At 49.1% G+C, this 20,118-nt stretch overlaps 2 protein-coding genes across 2 annotated transcripts; both read left to right on the forward strand.

Annotated features, from left to right (window-relative positions):
* Positions 1-2,249: 2,249 nt before the first annotated feature.
* Gpatch3 (G-patch domain containing 3) lies at positions 2,250-9,488 on the forward strand. Its single transcript, XM_051189035.1, has 7 exons — positions 2,250-2,642; positions 3,347-3,771; positions 5,609-5,783; positions 6,400-6,459; positions 7,880-8,001; positions 8,263-8,390; positions 8,864-9,488. The coding sequence occupies exons 1-7, from the start codon at positions 2,264-2,266 to the stop codon at positions 9,078-9,080; spliced, it is 1,506 nt and encodes a 501-aa protein (XP_051044992.1). The 5' UTR covers positions 2,250-2,263; the 3' UTR covers positions 9,081-9,488.
* Positions 9,489-9,587: 99 nt separating this feature from the next.
* Gpn2 (GPN-loop GTPase 2) lies at positions 9,588-16,458 on the forward strand. The gene is made up of 5 exons (XM_051189045.1): positions 9,588-10,158; positions 10,917-11,073; positions 12,634-12,794; positions 13,688-13,818; positions 15,439-16,458. The coding sequence occupies exons 1-5, from the start codon at positions 9,748-9,750 to the stop codon at positions 15,509-15,511; spliced, it is 933 nt and encodes a 310-aa protein (XP_051045002.1). The 5' UTR covers positions 9,588-9,747; the 3' UTR covers positions 15,512-16,458.
* The last annotated feature ends 3,660 nt before the right edge of the window (positions 16,459-20,118 follow it).

Raw genomic sequence — 20,118 nt, forward strand, 5'->3', positions numbered from 1 at the left:
TTACAGAAGCATGGGAAAGGGGGTGTTTACAGACCATTGACACATTACCAGTGGCTAAAGAAAATGTCTCCCTCCCTTTGGTGTGACTTTCTGGAGGAAATGAAAACAAGTATCTCCTCACCCTAAATAGGAAACCAATTCTAGACCAAAGCCTGCATAAAATTAACCAGCAACGGTTTTCCCAATGTCCAGCTTGGAGTTATTTACAGGAGTATGGGTGAGGGGTTTCTTATAGCACAGATGATTCAAAAGCAGTCAACTGAATTACTGAAAAGTCAGCCCAACATGGATGATGCCTTACAAAAGCTGATTACTCCGAGTTCCTGCTGTCCTTGCAGGCAGCCAGACCAGACAGGTTAGAAAGTCTCTTTTCTCCAGTAGCCCTTGCTGCTTATATCTGCTTGGAGAAGGATTTTATGAATCTTATATATTTTAGGAATTGAGACTTGTGAGTTATTTGTTTATTTATTTGTTTATTTATTTATTTATTTATTTATTTTTTGAGACATCCGTTTTCCATGTAGCTTTGGAGTCTGTCCTGGAACTTACTTTGTAGACCAGGCTGAACTTGAACTCGCTGAGATCCGCCTGCCTCATTAAAGGCATGTGCTACTGTTACTATCACCACCCAGTGAGTTGTTTACCTTTTAAATTTTTATTTTATATATGGTTGTTTTGCTTGCATATCGGTGCATTACATGCATGCCTGGTACCCTCAGAGGACAGAAGAAGCCATCATATCCCTTGGAACTGGAGTCACAGATAGTAAACTGCCAAGTAGGTGCTAGAAATTGGACCTGAGCCAGAGCTCTTAACCACTGTGTCATTGTTTCCTTGGGGAGTTTTAAGGATCATCCTCCCAGGCAGGATACAATGTTTCAATTCGGAGGGAATTGCTACAGAATAACCCTCCCTACCATCAACCTTCAACAGCATATACATTTGTTAGGGAGGGGGTTCAGACTCATGAGCGTTTCCATCCTCCAGAAATAGGAGGTTGAAGGGCCAACTTAGACAGATCTGCAGTTGTTATGAGTTCCAGAGCATTTGCTGCTTTTGAAGAGGATCTGGGTTTGGGGTCCCAGAACCGGCCTGGCAGCTCACAATTGTCTGCAACCGTTCCAGAGGATCCATCGCCCTCTTCTGGCCTCCCTGAGCACTGCACGTAGGTGTTGCACTTGAGGTAGTCATTGTAGGCGGTGATTCACTGCTGGCACTAAGGTTTCCATTTAATAACCTATGGCTTCTGGGAAGTTTCCTACAGCCATATAGTTACTTTTGTTTTGTTTCTCGAGACATGGTTTCTCTGTGGCTTTGGAGCCTGTCCTGGAAGTAGCTCTTGTAGACCAGGCTGGCCTCGAACTCATAGAGATCCTCCTGCCTCTGTTTCCAGAGCTCTGGGATTAAAGGCGGTGCCACCACCTCCCCGGCCTAGGTACTTTTTATTTTGTTCTTTAATTTTTAATTTTTGTTTTTGCTACAGATTTATGTTTATGTGAGTTTTGCCTGCATGTATGTATGCACAGCTCTTGTGTGCCTGGTGCTGGACGTCAGAAGAGCACTGAAACTGGATTTACGGATGCATGAGCCTCCTTGTAGCATGTAGGTGCTGGAAATCCAAGCCAGGTACTCTGTAAGATCAGCAAACGCGCTTAGTTGCGGAGCCATCGCTTCATCTTTCTTTTTTTCCAGATAAGGTCTCTCTATGTAGCCCTAGCTGGTCTTGAACCCACAGAGACCCACTTGCCTCCCAAGTGTTGGGACTAAAGGCGTGCGCCACCACGTCCGACTTTTTCAATGTTTATTTATTCATTTTTGGTTTTTTGAGACAGGGTTTCTCTGTGTTGCTTTGGAGGCTGTCTTGGAACTAGCTCTATAGATCAGGGTGATCTCGAACTCACAGAGATCCGCCTGCCTCTGTCTCCCGAGTGCTGGGATTAAAGGCGTGCGCCACCACGTCCGGCTTTTTCGACATTTATTTTAGATACAATTGTGTTACGTAGCACCGGTTGGCCTGGTGTTATTAACTCCCGCCAGCCCTCTGGCTCGGCCTCCAGGGTGCTCCACAGCGATTCTTCCTTAGAGCCGGTTCTCACGGAGTTAAGCCCAGCCCACTAGAGGACTTTTCCATCATCTGTGGATCCGGACAAACCTTTCCATGAGCAGCTAAAACACAGCGTGAAGGACGGAAGAGTGCGCTCCCGAATCCGAGACGCGGTGTTCTCGCGAGAGTTGACGCCAAGCAATCATGTGACAGTCCAAGATGGCGATGCCCGGGGAGGTGGACGAAGAGTCGGCGGTGTACCTGGTGGTGAGTGGTATCCCCCCGGGGTTACGCTCGGCCCAGCTGCGGAACTACTTTAGCCAGTTCCGGGAACAGCGCGGCGGAGGCTTCCTGTGTTTCCACTACCGGCATCGGCCGGAGAGGGGCCCTCCGCAGGCGGCGGCCCGAGCTGCGCCCGCCCGCGACTCTGTCCCCCTCCAGACCCGCACCTGCTGCTGCATCGTCTCGGTGCGGGGAGTGGCACAAGCTCAGCGGCTGCTTCGCATGTACTCGGGCCGCCGGTGGCTGGACTCTCAGGGGACCTGGCTCCCGGGTCGTTGTCTCATCCGCAGGCTTCGGCTCCCCACCGAGGCTTCAGGTAAGAGGGAGAGAAAAGGGGCTGGCCTCACGGGCTTTGGAACGGAGATAGGTCAGACTTGCCAGACTCCACCGTTTTGGAGTTTTACGTCAGTTCTGGACAAAGCTGCACATTTTCAGCCTCGGCTTGCTACTTAGTGTCACTCGGGGACTTAAAGGACGAAAACCCAAACAGAAGCCTGTATAGATGAGTTTTCAGTTTCTCTCTTATTAGGACCATTTCTCTGAGGGGTTGGTTTTTGTACTGGCAGGATTTCCCCAAAAGGAAATTTGGAGCCAGGCAGTGATAGCGCACGTTTTTAACCCCAACACTTGAATCTTTGAGTACGAGGCCCACCCTCTACAGAGCGAAGGCCAGGACAGCCAGGGCTACACAGAGAAACAAATAAAGGAAACTTGGTTTCTTCTAACCTAACCTAAGCGTCTAGAAAACTGGCTCTGCAGAGGAAAGAATTAACTCTAGCGAGCACGGGAGATCACTGTTGGGCTTACTGTACCACGGGCCACCAGAGACAGCAGAAGGGGGCGGAGCACAAGAATGTCCATTCAAGAAAAGGAAGCCAAGCTTTTCAAAATGCCAGATGAAGAAGTTTATACAAATGATTTTGAAATAGTGTCAGACAGGAAACAGCTTTATCCCTGACTTGAATATTACTAAAAGAAAGCTTCTAGGGTTTTAACATCTGTTTTTTCCCCTTCCCTAAGATCTAGGGCCCTTTCCTTTTAAGACCCGGAAGGAATTACAGAGTAGGAAGTCAGAGAATGAAGCTTTTACTCTAGCCGACCTGAGGCAGCTACCCGAGCTGAATCCACCAGTGCTGATGCCCAATGGCAACGTGGGCACACCCCTGCGGGTCTTCTTGGACCTGATCAGGGCCTGCCGTCTGCCACCTCGAATCATCACCCAGCTGCAGCTCCAGTTCCCCAAGACAGGCTCCTCCCGGCGCTATGGCAATGTGCCCTTCGAGTATGAGGACTCAGAGACCGTGGAGCAGGAAGAGCACGTGTACACTGCAGAGGGGGAGGAAATCCCCCAGGGAACCTTCTTGGAAGACCCCCCCGCCAGCCTCATGGATGAGCCTGAGGATGAAGGGCAGCAAGAAGAGGAAGAAGAGTCTCACTCTGATGATGTGAGTAATTTCGCTGGCCAGGGCTGGGGCTGCATCTCATTTGGTAGAATGCTCACCCAGCAAGCACAAAGCCTGAGTTTGAAGCCCAGAGTGCATAAAACTGGCAAGATGGTACACAACTGCAATCCCAGCACTAGGGGAGGTTGAGGCAGGAGGATAAGAAATTCAAGATAATCTTTAGCCCAGGATACATGAGACCCTGATCTAATGAAAAGAAGAAGAAAAAGAAAAAAGAAAGCCAGGCATTAGTATCATTCTCCTGCCACATGTATGATGGAGGTTCCCCCATGGAATAGAAGCACTCCAGCAGTGAACACAAAACTCTGTTTATATTTTGTGATGGGGCAGGTGGCCAGGTTTTGATCAGGACATTTCCAAGTGTATTCTCTTCAGTACTCAGAAAGTGTTGAAGGCTATGGGAAAGCTCCTTTTCACAGATGGAAGGTACGGAGCAAGAGATGTATAGGAATTTGCCCAGAAGCGTATCGTATGGGCAGAGTTTGGATGGGAGCCCAGTTCCTTCTTGAGGCTTCTCCAACCTCTGGGCTTCATCGGGTGCCTTAGTCTGCCTCTATCCTGGCCTCACCAGCCTCTCCAGTCTTAGCTTTGTTAGCAAAATAGACTTTTATTCATCTCCTTTCTCCATGCATCAAATGAAGGGTTTGTTTGAAACCTTCCAGTTATTTGTTTGTTTTGCTTTGCTTTGGAGATGGTCCATGTAGTCCATGCTGACCCTCATTCGAGGCACAGTGTTTGAGAGACCCAGCCCAGTGCTGTGAGTGTGCGTCAGCACCGCCTTTCCCTCACTTTCCTCTAGCACCTCCTCTCCGGCATTGGTCCCTGTGGCCGTGTGGGATTTAACCAGGATAGGGAATCTGGGGAGCCAAGCCAAGAGTCATCTGTCGTTACACAAGTCCAGTTAGGCACACTGAAGTAAGAACTAGTGCTCAGCTCAGGCTGGAGAGAAGGCTCAGCCATTAACACTGGCTGCTCTTCCAGAGGACCTGGGTTCAAGTCCCAGCACCCCCAAGGCAGCTCACTCCTGCTGTAACTTCAGTTCCAGAGCTCCTGACATAGACATATGTGCAGACAAAACACCAAAAAAAAAAAAAAAAAAAAGAAAGAAAGGAAAGAAAAAGAAGATTTAAAAATAAATTTAAAAAGGAAAATAAAAAACTAGTGCTCAACTCTAAAGACATTCTACGATCCATTTCCTGCCCTGGAAGAGGCTAAATTTTTAACTGAGAAAGCTCAGAAAGGCTGTGTGTGATGATGGCCTGGGGTTGCCTGTGGTTCGGCTGTTCTTGGCACAGTGTGTGGGCAGCCTTACCTCTGACCTAGGTTCCCTCCTGTAAAATGGGCACAAAGGCACTTACCTCACAGGGCCACTGAGATCATTCCAGGAACTCAATTATAGGAAGGGCCTGAGCATCAAAAAATGCTACTTGGTGCTTGTCCTTGTCCCTTCTTCGTGACATAATTGAGAAAGGCTGAAGTGTGTACTGAGAGGCACACTAGTGAGACAGCTGTGTACTGAGTGGGCTTTGTGTAGCTGGAGGCCTCAGCAGGAGGGTCTGACCGGCCGACCGACCGAGTGGAGAAGCCAAGGGAGTGGGGGAGGAACTGTGGCCAGGAGCACAGAATTGAGAGCGAGTCGGGCGAGAGGCTGGGGGATGGCAGTGGCAGGTGTCAGTAAATTTTAGGTCTAAATGTGCTGCCTCTGGAGAACCCTGAATGAAGGTGTGGTACTGGGGTCAGGTCTCACGCCCCTGCTGGACCTGAAGCTCCTCCTGGTGGTCAGACATGCGGGTCACCTCTCCCTCCTCCTGTCTCCCAGGATGATGACCGGTGTGAGGAGTGGGAGCGTCATGAGGCACTGCATGAGGATGTGACCAGGCAGGAGCGCACTTCTGAGCGGCTCTTCGAGGAGGAGATTGAGCTCAAGTGGGAGAAGGGTGGCTCTGGCCTGGTGTTCTACACCGATGCTCAGTTCTGGCAGGAGGAAGGAGGAGGTAAGGCTGTGGTTACTGTGATAGACACTGGTGATGAATTAACTTCTAAAGGGAAGAGTTAGCTGAGATTGACATGTCAGGGCATGGGCAATTGGCTTTTATACCTGTGGTGAGGCTGTTCAGTGTGGTTAGAGTACACGGTGCAGGAAGCCTATTCACCTCATGGCTGGGATGCAATGGAGAGAGAAGGAAGAAGATACCAGGTCCTATGGTCCCTTTTAATGTCATGCACGGAGCTCTACCTCTTAAAGTTCCCATTACTTTGTGCTGTGCCTGGGACACATGGACTTTGTGGGGATGTTTAGGATCTAGACCATTAGGTTGGTACCCAGGCAAGGCCTGTCAAAGCAAGGTTGGGGCCTCTGCTCCACATAGTGGATTCTCTGACTGTCTAAATAAAGCTAGGAAATGGCTTCCGTCTTGTGTAAAAGCAGAGCAGACTATTCATCCTATTTTGGAATGAGGAATTGTCTAACTTAGCTCAAAGCCCAAATGGGAATCATTGGGGTGGGCACAAAGCTTGGTGGTAGAGCACCTTTAGCTTGTGCAAATCTCTGGGTCTGCCCCAGAACCAAAGAACGCCGTCCTTAACCCATGCTTCTATCTATCCCTGTAGATTTTGATGAGCAGACAGCTGATGACTGGGACGTGGACATGAGTGTCTACTACGACAAAGGTACTGGACAAGGGGTGGCAGTCCTGGGTGGAACTTGTGCCCTAGTCCCATATGTTAGGAGGTTAAGTCAGGGAACTAGGGGCAGCCCACTGTACACTCGTTTTCAGTTTGCTCAAGAACGGTTCTAGAATCCCGATGCATACCAAAATCTGAAGGTGCTGTTATGAAACGATGTACTTGTTTAGACTTACACACACCCTCCGTGCATACTTTAAATAATCTCTCTCCAAAAAGTTAGCAAGTGCTGGAGCTATATCTCAGTGGTACTTTGCTAGCATATGTGAGGCCCTGGATTCAGTTCACCAGCTATGGTGGTGTACAGTTTGGAATTCCTGCACTGGGGAAGTGAGTGAGGCATGAAGATTGCTGTAGGTTTGAGGCCATTATGGGCACAGAGTGAGAGCTTATCTCAAAACCAACCAGTAAGTTATCCGTAGATGTTTTATAGATCCTAATGCAACATAAACACTATGCAAATAGTATTACTTAGGGAGTAATGGTGGGGTGGGAGTCTGCGTGTTGATACAGGTGCAGTTATTTTCTGAGTAGTTTCAAAGTGTCGGATCTGCAGGTGCAGAACCTGTAGAGACAGGCTGACTGTACTCACCCTCTCTGCTTGAGGGAACTCACTGCCTGGAGTTGAGTGCTACTAGTAGCAGGCCCTAGGGACACCCCTGGGGGGCTGGGTGGACAGGCTCTGAATAGAAGCTTGGCCTTTGAGCAACTCATGGTTCTGAAGAGAAAGTGACCTGGATTTTTATTGTTTCTGTTGTGGTTTTTGTTTGTTTGTTTTGACACAGTCTGTGTGCCCCTGGCTTTCAGTCTGGCTGCTCTTTTTTTTTTTTTTTTTTTGTAATTATTTTGGTGTTTTGAGATAGGATCTCACTGGGTTACTCTGTAGAGCTACACTATGTACACCAGGCTGGCCTTGAACTTACAGAGATCCACTCACAGAGATCCACGTGCCTCTGCCTCTTGGGATTAAAGGCATGCAACACTACACTCAGCTAAGATTTATTATTTTTATTAGGTGTATGTGTGTTTTGCCTGCTTATAAGTGTAACATGTGCCTGGTACAATTCAGATTACCTGGAATTGGAGTTCCAGTTGTGAGCTGCCATGTACGTGCTGAGAAATGAACCCAGGTCCTGTAGAGAATCAGTACACACTCTTTAACTGCTGAGCCATCTCTCTAGCTCCCAGTAACCTATTTCTGATTTCATCTCTGTATGTTCTGTGACTTTTCTCCACTGTCCCTCATCTGTAAGATGAGAACTGTGCTTCCTATTCCTGTGTGTTTCCAGTCTTACGAGATTCAGGACATTATGAAAATGAAGCAGTAAGTCTTGTGAGGGGATCCCAGATATCTGAGCCTCCTAGTGAGAGTGACATTTTTACAAAATGGGTTATGGTTCCTCAGATGGTGGAGACAAAGACGCCCGTGACTCTGTCCAGATGCGCTTGGAGCAGAGACTCCGTGATGGCCAGGAAGATGGCTCTGTGATAGGACGCCAGGTGGGCACTTTTGAGCGCCACACCAAGGTAAGAGCACTGCCCAGCCCACTGACACTTTTCCTTTTCCTGTGTTTCTTCTCCAAGAACCCTGCCTCCCTCTTTCTCTTTCCTTTCCTTTCCTCCGTTCCTCCCCTTCTCCCTCTGTCCCTTACTTCCTTTGAGGCAGGGTCTTCATATGTAGTTCAGCCTGACCTTGAACTCACATCATGCCTCTGCCTCCCAAGCAATAATGGGGCATGCACCACATTGTCACACTGAAGCCACCTGTCTTAATTCTTGCTTTTGCAGGGCATTGGTCGCAAGGTGATGGAGCGCCAGGGCTGGGCAGAAGGCCAGGGCCTGGGCAGTAGGTGCTCTGGGGTGCCTGAGGCCCTGGATGGTGATGGCCAGCACCCCAGATGCAAGCGTGGATTGGGGTAAGTGCACCCCTAAAGGATTCCTTAGGTTATCATCCAGCCTCGATGCTATTTGGTTTCTCTCTTCCTGTTGCTTTTGGAAATGCAAGCTGGGTACCCTAAGAGATGACTGTCATAGCAGAAGTAGGATGAGTAGATGCTGTTCTTCATGTTCATGCTATATCAAATCTTAGAACTTAATGGGATCATGAATCCCCCAGGAAGTCATTTCATTGAGTCTGTTTGGGCTTGATAAGGGAGTCCCGTTGTGTGGATGAAAATGCCAAGGTTCCTTACAGTTGGCACAGACTGTCTCCAGAAGTTAGAGAGTAGAATTCCAGATAAATGCTTTGTCTTTGGTGCTGGGGGTGTGGCTCAGGGATGAGTATTTGCCTGGCCCTGGGTTCAAGCTCTATCAGCACAAGACAGTTGTATATTACAGGACAAACCAGATATGTAGTAGTTACTAGAGTCCCTTGCCCTGTTTTATCCAGGTACCATGGAGAGAAACTACAGCCTTTTGGGCAACTGAAGAGGCCCCGTGGAAATGGCTTGGGGCTCATTTCCACAATCTACGATGAGCCTCTGCCCCAAGACAAGATGGAATCCTTGCTCCGACGCCAGCCACCTACCAGCATGAAGTTTCGGACAGATATGACTTTTGTGAGGGGTTCCAGTTGTGCCTTGGAAAGACCCTCGGAGCCTGAGTGAGGGTCCTTCATCAGGGTCACTCAGTTGTAGGAAAACAGCCTAGGTCTTGCCTTGTGGACCTGTAAAGCAGCCAAGAGCCTAGAAGTCTGTACAGCAGGCTCATGTGCTCAGGCCTGAGCATGCCTGTCGCTTCTCTACCTCAAAGATGACTTCAGAGAAGGCCCCTCCCTCGCGTGGGGTGGTCCCTGAACCCTAGGCCATGTTTGGGCTCGCCCCAGAACTTGGAAGATCTGGACTGCCAATGGCACATTCAAATCGGTTTGGGGGGTCTGAAGGACGGACGACATGCGGCCCAAGAAAGGAAAAGGGACCTGAGAAGAACTGGTCCGGAGAGGGTCGGGTGGTCCCTCACCACCTGTGTCCTCTGCTGGGGGCGGGTCTACGCGAGAATAAACGAGTTTAGAACGGGACCCAGCCTGGAAGTCTGCCTTAGAGAAGCCAGGGAAACCCTGAGACTGACTCCGAGGCGGGAGGAGTGCGGCTGTGTAACCACAACTCCGTCGCCGGACTATGCCTTTGGCGTGTGGGCGGGACTTCCTCTTAGACAACTTCCGGTGGTGTCCGGAAGTCGGAGCTTTCCCCTTCCTTGCCGGTTAGTTTGCAGGCTTTCTGCGTGGGTCGCCTTGTTTTAGTTCGGGAGGCGCCTGTGGGCTGCCGTGCTCCGCCCATGGCGGGGGCTGCACCGGCCACGGCCTTCGGGCAAGCGGTGATCGGGCCCCCGGGCTCGGGGAAGACCACGTACTGCCTGGGCATGAGTGAGTTCCTGCGCGCGCTCGGCCGGCGCGTGGCGGTCGTGAACCTGGACCCGGCTAACGAAGGGCTGCCTTATGAGTGTGCCGTGGATGTGGGCGAGCTGGTGGGGCTGGGCGACGTGATGGACGCGCTGCGCCTGGGGCCCAACGGTGGCTTGCTCTACTGCATGGAGTACCTGGAAGCCAACCTGGACTGGCTGCGCGCCAAGCTCGAGCCCCTCCGAGGCCACTACTTTCTCTTCGACTGCCCCGGCCAGGTGGAGCTCTGCACGCACCATGCCGCCCTTCGCAGCATCTTCTCCCAGATGGCACAGTGGGACCTCAGGGTGCGTCTTCGGTCGGGCAGGCCCATTATGCAGGTGGAATCCCTAAGATGGAGAGGCGAGTAGATGCCACGCCCCCAAGTCACACTTGGAGATAAGGGTTGAGTTAAGTTTGGAGCAGAACTAAAGGTTCTGAGTTAGAATTTTAGCTCTGCCACCAATCTCTGTGATCTGGTCAAGTTTTCACTTAACTGTTTTGTCATCTCTAAAGTGAACGTGTTCTCAATTGGGGATTTAAAAACAGAACAGTGGAGGTGATTACATAGACAGTGGCTCAGCAATTGTTTAGTTGGTGTGCAAAACTGTAATGAAAGAAAGGAGAGACAGATGCAGTGTAATTTGAACCTGTTTTCCACTACAGGGCTCTCTGCAAGATACTTTGTAAGAGGGATTGGAGATTTAGCTCAAAAGTAGAGATCTTGCCTAACAAACAGGCCACAGGCCCTGGATTTGGTCCCCAGCACAGTAGGTAAGAAAAAAAGGTACTAAGAAAAAAATATCCAGTGTTTCCTGGGAGGAAGATATGATGCTGGCTATTAGAATTAAATACAAGAGGCAGAGAAAGTGGCACTTGGCATTGGAGGCAGAAAGATCATGAGTTTCAGGCCATAAAACCCTGTTGCAAGTACATGCACAAACAAGGAAATAGAAGCAGATCACAGTGAGGAAGGCTTGAGCTGCTGGTCTCACAGTGGAGACATGGCCAAGCCCCTCCCACTGCAGTCGGTCTTTCCCGCTCACTCTGTGTCTTCTGCTCACAGCTGACAGCGGTCCACCTTGTAGATTCTCACTACTGCACAGACCCAGCCAAGTTCATCTCGGTACTGTGCACCTCCCTGGCCACCATGCTGCACGTGGAACTGCCCCATGTCAACCTCCTCTCCAAGATGGACCTTATTGAGCACTATGGGAAGCTGGGTAAGAGCCCCTGCTGGGAGCATGAAGGAAGCTGCTAACTGCTTTCCTGACTTCTGACCATTTATTTTGTGCATCACTGTCAGATACGACACTAGTTCTTACAGCAGGTCCCACAAAGTAGGTACCTGTCCACATGTGCCCAATAAATGGTAGATGAAATCACACGATTAGCTAGGTATGATGGTGCGTGTCTGTAACCCCAACACTTGGGAGATTAAGAGAGGAGGATCAGGTGTTCAAGGCCAGCCTGGGCTAAATAAGACCTTCTCTACAAAGGGAAAGAAGGAAACAAGTGCTTGGGTTTCTTGTGATACTGGAATAGACCCTGGAGCCTCACACCTGCTAGGTATATATTCACCCTTCAGAAACTGCCCCAGCTCTCATCTCTCTTTAAGATTTGTTTTAGGCCAGGTTATCGTGGTACCCGCCTTTAGTCCCAGCACTCAGAAGGCAAGAACAGGTAGATCTCTGTGAGATAGAGGCCAACCTGTTCTACATAGTTCCAGAACAGTCAGAGCTACATAGTGAGACCCTGACTGAAAAATCTGTGTGTGTTGTGTGACTGCAAAGAAGCCAGAAGAGGTGTTTGATCCTCTGGAGGCAGTGTGAGCCTCCCGTGTGGATACTAGAAACTGAACTCAGGTCCTTTGGAAGAGTAGCAAGCACTCAGGTTGCCTCCCTTTGAATTTTTTCGTTTATGGGGTACACATGTTTGTGTGGAGGAGGTCAGGGCAGCTTGTGTGAATCTATTATCTATTTCTGCTGTGTGCCTTCCAGGGATAACTTGGGTTGTCAGGGTTGGCTCCATGTCCCGTGCCCACTGAGCAATCTCATAGGCCTTCTTTCATTTTAATTAGGGTCTCACGAAATTGCCCAGACTGACCTTAAGTTTACTCTGTAGTCTAGACTAGCCTTGAACTTCCAGTCCTTCTGCCTTAGCTGCCCTTATATCTGGGATTACCAGCCTGTGCCACCAGACCAAGACAGTATTTCTCTTCTTAGTAATATCACTTCACTGCGCCTGCTGATATTTTAGTGAGTGTAAATGATGGAAGCCAGTGTAACACTCAGGCCTGTAATGTAATCTCAGCACACAGGAGTCTGAGGCAGGCGAACTGCTGTGAACACTGCCTGGGCAGCTACGTAGTGAGTCACAGGCCAGCAAGAGCTGAGGTGTGAGACTGTCTAAGAAAAAACAATGACAGACAGACAAGGTAAAGCCAGGCTTTGGGTCTTTCTGGTCTCACGTTGCTACAGACAGAATCCAATACCTCGTTCGTGCCAGGCAAGTGCTCCAAGCTGAACTCTTCCTCAAGTCCATTGGTTATGGTTTTGTTTTTTTCCAGAGCTGAGGACCAAACCCAGGGCCTTGCTTGCTAGGCAAGCCACTGAACTAAATCCCCACCCCTGGTTATGGTTTTTAACCCCCTTTGGGTGCTAGGGATAGAACCCAGGCCCTTAAGGATGCTAAACCTTGTTGCTGAGCTACGGCTCAGCCCCTCCAGTCTTTTGGCCCTTAGCCTAATGCCCGCAGCTTCTAACTCCAGTTTCTCTCCTTAGCCTTCAACCTGGACTACTATACCGAAGTCCTGGACCTCTCCTACCTGCTTGAGCACCTGGCATCTGACCCTTTCTTCAGTCACTACCGTCAGCTCAATGAGAAACTAGTACAACTCATTGAAGACTACAGCCTGGTGTCCTTTATCCCTCTGAACATCCAGGTAATGGATAGGAAGAGATGTCTTCCCTGTGGCTGTAGCTCTGACATGCCAAGGACACAGGAAGATGCAATGGCTCCACCGATAGTCTGTGTTCTGGGCCTGCCCTTGGCTTGTTTCAGGACCAGGAGCTGAGGGAGCATGATCTCAGTAAAAGGCATCGACCAGACTTTAGTCCTGTGATTCTGAATCACTGGCTCCTCTTTGTGCATGCTCCTCCTAAGTGAGAGTGGACATGAGTGAGTCCGGAGACTCACAGCAGAATTCGACCAAGGGAACAGATTTCTGGGTCCATTTTGCTGTGTGACTATGTTGAGTTTGCAAAGTGAGTGGGTCCCCAACCTCTGTGCCTCTCATCGTGGCTGTGGCAAAGTAGCCCAGGAGACATGGTGTTCTAGATTCCTTTCTGCGGTGGGGGACTTGAACTAACTTGGCTTTTCCTCTAACAGCACAGTTGTCTTCTGTATGAGGAGAGTGTGAAGGCTAGCACTGTGCTGAGAGCTGAGCATGCCTTATTTGATTTGTATATTTCACTGAGACATATGGACTCTTGTCACTGTTGTATATGGATGAAGAAACTGTTATGAGCCAAATATCACATATTTGTTGGGTGCCTCTAAAGGCTGCTTGGCCCAGTAAGAGCAATGAGACAGTTTTCTAGGATGGTAGGGATGCTGCCATAGGAGAAAACCCTAGGCAGTGCCTGCATGAAGGAGCTGATCTCTTCTAATCTGGGCAGTTGTCTGGCTAGCCAGCCCCCAGGGGAATGGACTTTTCTAGGGCAAGGATACTGCATGTATGACTTGTCATGGGAGGAGTTAGAGGATAGCAGGTAGGTGTGGCTTCAGCTCTCCACACTTGATCCACTCATTGAGTTACTTCTCTTCTCTGCTCAGGACAAGGACAGCATCCAGCGAGTCCTGCAGGCTGTGGATAAAGCCAATGGTTACTGTTTTGGGATTCAAGAGCAGCGAAGCCTGGAGGCCATGATGTCCGCTGCGATGGGAGCTGACTTTCACTTCTCCTCGTATCCTTGGGGAGCATGGGAAGGGACAGCGGAAAAGCTGCAGGCACAGAAGCTAGAGATGAGAGGGCCAAGTGCGCGGGGCTCAGTTCGCCTGCTGTGTCATGTAGGAAAAAGGAGGCGCCAGAGTGAGGAAGGAGATGTGGCTGGTGATGGAGGGCTGGGGTCTAGCCCAGGATAGGATGCTCGCCCGCAGCCATGAGGCCTTGGGTTTGCCCAGCACCAAAGTGGTGGGAAGTGTGTGTAGATGGCAGCTCAGGGGTAAGGATTGATTTATTTTGGTGTTTTGAGACAGGGTTTCTCTGCCCCTAGCTGGCCTGTACCCTGTGTAGTGCAGGCTAGTCTTAAACTATTGATCTTCCTCCAGCTTTCTTAGGAGAGTCCCTGTAGGTGTGGGAATGCACTTCCTGGGTGTGATGAGGGGCTGCAGAGGCTGTTTGTTTGTTTATGGAAAATGCATTTCCTGGGTGTGATGAGGGGCTGCAGAGGTTGTTTGTTTGTTTTTGGTTTAGCCAAAAAGTTCCTAAAGTCTTGCTAGATAAAGCATGTAGTGAAGTAGAACAAAGGTGCCCTGAGTGAAGTTTCATGCCTGTAAACCGACACTTGAGAAAATGAGGCAGGAAGATCATCAGACGCTTGAGGCCAGCCTGGGCTACAAAGTCAGATCTGTCGCAAATAAATAACAAATGAGGCCGGGCAGTGGTGGTGCATGCCTTCACTCTAATAACAACAAAAGGGAAGAATAGAGAAAGGTATGTGGGTTGGAGAACACGGAGGAGGTAGATTAGGACAGCCAGTGACAGACAGGTCATGGGTAGAGAGGACAGGTTTGTCTCTAGCAGGGATGCGCTGGGTCTGAGGGCACCACTGGACACAGCTGTGCAAATGGCAGCTGGGCTTTTGGTGTTGGTGTTAGGTTCTAACGCGATTGTGTCGGAAGCTGTCCAAGAGGCAGGAAGGGAAAGGCCTGGTCCTCCAGGTCAGTAGTCTCAAAGACCTAGCATTTGCCCAGGGTGCTGGAGGTGGGAGTTCCAGTCTGGAGGGTGGCGGCAGACGGTCCGTGTCGGGCCCTGGAGAACAGTCGCTAGGATGGTGACTGTAGAGCATGCAGTCCCCATGGGATGAGCGGACCAAGGAGATGGCTCATGTGTAGCCAGTGTTAGCAGTGTCTGGTCTTCCTTTGGTGAATTGCCCTGTGTCGTGTCCCAGGGGAGGGAGGAGACCCTTTGCCTCGGTAAGAAAAGGGAAGTCACACTGGTTATTGCAGCAGTTGTTTCCCGGGTGTGGAGGAGGCACTCTTCATTTTATGATTACAGCTCTCGTGTGACTTAGAGGAAAAGGAAGTGGCAGGGGCAGGATTTGAACACCATGGTCTGTCTCTAAAGCATATGCTACACAAAGCCAGAGGGCTGGTGCTTCCTGGTCCTTTGGTCTAAGCAGTGTGGGAAAGAAACAGGAACCCCAGGGAAGGAATGCTTGAAGGCAGTTCACATCCAGCTGTGGGAACTATGACAGACACAGATGTGCTTGGGTGGTGGTCGTCAGTGGAGGTCAGATCCTGCCTGGGCCAGGCCCTCATCCCCTGCCTGTGATCTAAGCCTTGACAAGCCTTCCCTCCCACAGCACTCTGGGCATCCAAGAGAAGTACTTAGCATCCCCGGACCAGACAGCCGAGCAGGAAGCCATGCAGCTGTAACAGCTGGGCCTGGGTCACGGGCAGCTGGATATGGACCCAAAAGCTGCATCCAGCCAGAGCAGCTGGGAGGAAGCAGCCATCCCTGCTGAGGTCTTCTGGATAAAAAGCCCCCTCGTCGGTGTCTTCAGACTCGCCCTTCCCCCACGGAATGCTACCTAAATTGAGGACTGGCTCTCCTTAGGCTATAGTGGGATGTACAATGATATGAGATTATTTTCTATTTTTTGTGTGCTTCAAACTTGTCTCAAACCCTTGGGAACCAAGGATTCGGAGCAGAACAAAGGAATGTCTCTGTCCCTGCAAATAGTCCTATTTCTCTGTTTTGTTTTAATTACATTTAATGTTTGTGCACAAGTGTGTGTGAGTGGGCAGGTATGGGAATGGAGGAGGGGATAGGTCGTGTGAGATGCTTCTCTCCTGCGTTCTGGGGTTGAACTCGGGTTATGGGACTTGGTGACAGGTCCATCTATCTGCTCCATCTCAGCAGCCCAGTGTGTTTCTTCACTCAGGGTTCACACAGCCTCAGCTCAGGTAGGTGTGTGTACACAACTCTCCTGTGAGTTGTTCATTCTTCAGTGCCAACAGCTTTAAGCTCAGGCATCTGCAGGTGACTCTTCCTCCCCAGACCTTATTTAATACTTTATTTTTATCCTATGATTTACATGGTTTTTGCCTAATTAGTCAAAGTTTGAAAGATTAGCCAGACAGTGGTGGAACATGTCTTTAATCCCAGTACGTGGGAGGCAGAGGAAGGTGTTCAAGACCAGACTGGCCTACAGAGAAAGTTCCAGGACAGCCAGAGCTACACAGAGAAACCCTGTCTCAAAAAATCAAAAAGGAAAGGGAAAAAAAAAAAAAAGATTATGATGACTAACTCAGTAGCTAGCATGCACAAAGTGCCAGGGTCAATCCCCAGCACTGCCAAAAGATAAAGATTACTTCAAAAATGAAGTTATTTTAATTTTGTGTGGTGGTATGTATACCTCTAATCCCAACACTTGAGATGTGGAGGCAGCAGCATCAGGGGTTGAAGGCCAGCCTTGGCTATATATTGAGTTTCAGGAAAACCTTGGCTATATGAAGCCCTGTTTCTACAGAAGGAGATTTGTGCAAAGTGATTTGTTTAAGGAAAATATTTAATGTATACTAGAACAGTTGTCTGGAGACACCTGTGCAGCTAGGGGGGCTGCAATTGGCATTTTCAGCCAGTAGGTGGCACAATAGACTTAGTTTTGCCCTTAACATCAGGAAGAGCCTGATGGCCAAGGGATACTTGTGCCCGAAGGTTTTATCTGTAAACCCACTGCAGCTACACATATGCTTGATATTTTGCAAAGAGCCTGCACACATAGGGTCCTCATGTGGCTCTTACAGCAACCCAGAGAGAGGCAAGGTAGAAATGTCATTAACCTGGCTCTCATAGCTTACTTTGCTGACTTGGGGATGTCCCCTCTTGGGTATATATACAGATGAAAAGGTACAGCCATCATCCCTTGGAGTCTGTAGTTAGGCAAGAGAGAAAGTTGAGACGTATGTACAGGTGTTATGAGTACCGATTGAATCGATGGTGCTCTCTGCTTCGGGCATTGGGAGAATCCAGTTTAGCAGTGTGGTTGGGAAGTGGCAGGGAGACAGGCAGCTCATCTTTGCTTTCCAGTGTGGTGTGGGCAGCCACAGCTGAGAGCGGAAGGGGGCAGCCGGCCTCAGCTCCCACGCCCCGCTGTGGAGGGCTAATAACCGGGTGCTGTCTCCCCAGCCTCTTTCATCTCAAGAGTTCAAAGTGCCTCGCCCCTATTAATGCCCTGAACAGTAGGTGGGGAGTACCAACAATGCAGTCCAGGGAAACTGAGACCAGGAGCCACAGCCTGGGGTTTGCTCTGACTCACCCGTGGGGCCTGGAGCCCAGGAATCCTGACGCCCAGGCTGCTGGGTGAGTGCCTTGCCTGGGTGGGAGGGTGGGTTCTGTGCTTTTGAATGTGCCAGTAGCTATGCTTATGGGTTTTGATGCTTTCCCATCACAGGCCTTAAGTCATCAGAGCAAACCACATGCAGGGGCTGAAGGCATCATCTCAGGGTCACAGCTCACATGTGCACCGCAGCATGAATTCACTGCACTCCCAGAGTGGGGGTGGGGAGCAAACTACAACTTATTTGGAGACTAGCATGTTGTTTTTTTTTTTTTGTTTTTTTTGTTTTTTGTTTTTTTTTTTCCCTCAATAAATTGAAGTAGTTCTCATCCAGGCTCCATGGTACACATCTGTATAGTCCCAGTAGTAGATGGAGGTGGGAGGATCAGATGGTCAGCTTTTGCTACTTAGCAAGTTCAAGGCTAGCCTGGGCTACATGAGATCTGTCTCAAATAAACATACAAACTAATGAATGGAGTTTCTGGTTTTTTTTTTCAAGATAGGGTTTTGCTGTGTAGTCCTGGCTGTTCTGGAACTTCCTCTGTAGACCAGGCTGGCCTCTAACTCAGAGATCAAATCCGCTTGCCTCTGCCTCCTCCCCAGCGCTGGAATTAAAGGTGTGTGCCATCATCGCCCAGCTAACAAAAGGAGTTTCTGGTCTGTGAACTTATACTGAGGTGATAAGATGTAGTGAGATAGTCCTTCTGTAGCACTGGCCACGCCCATTGGGGGTGGAGCCATGGGCGGAAGTGACCTGTGGAAGGAGGTCGGAGGGGGCCAGAAAAGGCGCTCTCTTTCTGGCGTGACTCGGACAGGAGAGGATCGGGTTGAATTTCCTGGTGTTCATATGTCTAGGTTGTAAGTTATTTCTCCCTGAATAAACATCTATTTGGCCTATTTGTTTATCCTGATCCTTATTTACCGCAATATCTGGTGTCAGAAGTGGGATTGATTTTAGCAGACTTGCTCCTTGTCAGTACAAAGAGCAGACACTGCTTCCTTTATCTTTTGTTTCTCTTTAGACTGAATCAACCTTGTGTAGCTCTGGGTGGCCTTGGATTCACAGAGATGCATTTGCCTCTTAATTCTGAGTCCTAGGATTAAAGGTGTGCATCACCACTGCCTAGCTCTATAGCTGCTGGGACTAAAGGTGTGTATCACCACTGCCTGTCCTCTATAGCTTTGAGGCTGACTTTGCTTTCTGAATCTCAGGCATTAGTAAATCATAACATATCACCACATACAACCATCAGTAAATTTGGTCTCAGGGGATCTGATGCCTTTTTCTGGCCTTAGGCATCAGGCCCACAGGTGGTGTAGACATATATACAGACAAAACATTCAAACATAAAATACAATTTATGTTTTTTTCAGACAGGATTTTTCCATGTTACAACTCTGGCTGTCCTGGAACTCACTTTGTAGATTAGGCTGACCTCAAACTGACAAGAGATCATCTGCTTCCTGAATGCTGGGATTAAAAGTGTACCACCACTCACCACAATACAAGTTTTTAAAAAGTGGAAAAAACAAACGGGAGGGGGGGGTCGTCAATAAAAACCGTGAGATAGGCTCGGTGGGTAAAGATGCTTGATGCCCTAGGACCTACAGATAGAAGGAGAAAATTGATTCTTGCAGGTTGACTGAATCAAGCACATTGTCATCTGACCTAAGCACACATGCCCAAACACATACACACAAAATTACTGTAATATACAAACAGATTTTCTACCTGGTAACCATCTCAGCTCCAACTCCAGGAGATTCAACTCCCTCTTCTGGTCTCTATGAGTACTACATTCAGGTGGTGTGCTTTTACATACATGCAGACAAACATTTATACAGGTAAAAACGAAGGTTTCAAACATGACATAGGTTGGAAAAATGAGTCAGCAGTGAAGGTGCTTATTGCCCTTCCAGGGTACCAGAGTTGGTCCCAGAACCCACGTCAAGTAGCTCAAACTGTAATTCTAGCTCCAAGGGATCTGATGCAACAACCTCTGGTTTCCTACAATGCACACAAACAACACAAGACAAGCATACACATAAATGACATATGGAAATTGTTAAATAATGAAACACTCTTAAAAAGTGACTTGGGGCTGGAGAGATAGCTCAGCAATTAAGAGCTTTAGCTGCTCTTTCAGAGGACCTGATAAAATTCCCAGCACCCATGGCAGCTTACAACTTCTATAACTCTAACAAGGGGCTAGCACCCTCATACAGACTTACATACAGGCAAAACACCAATGCACATAAAAATAAATCTGTTTTAAAGATTGACTTGTGAGAGGATCTGGGGCCAACAAAAGTGGGAAAAGAACTTGGATCAGTCCCCCTGCCTCAGCATCCTAAGAGCTGAAATTACACACATGAGCCACCATGCACTGGGGGAAAAATTGGATAAAAATATAGCAGCACCCAGGCTTTGTTCCTAGCAAACACATGATGGTTTACAGCTGTCTGTAACTCCAGTTCCAGGTATCTGACTCCCTTTTCTGGCCTCCATGAGCTGCCCACATAGGGAGACATATACACGCAAATACCACACACAAAATCAATATTTTAAACAGAGAGCCGGTGTTTGGTGGCACATGCCTTTACTCCCAGCACACGGGAGGCAGAGGCAGGTGGATTTCTGTGAGTTTGGGACCAGCCTGGTCTACAGAGTTCCAGGACAGCCTCCAAAGCCTGTCTCAA

This window comes from Phodopus roborovskii, unplaced genomic scaffold (assembly GCF_943737965.1).
Source record: "Phodopus roborovskii unplaced genomic scaffold, PHOROB, whole genome shotgun sequence".
In the NCBI taxonomy this organism is placed as follows: domain Eukaryota; kingdom Metazoa; phylum Chordata; class Mammalia; order Rodentia; family Cricetidae; genus Phodopus; species Phodopus roborovskii.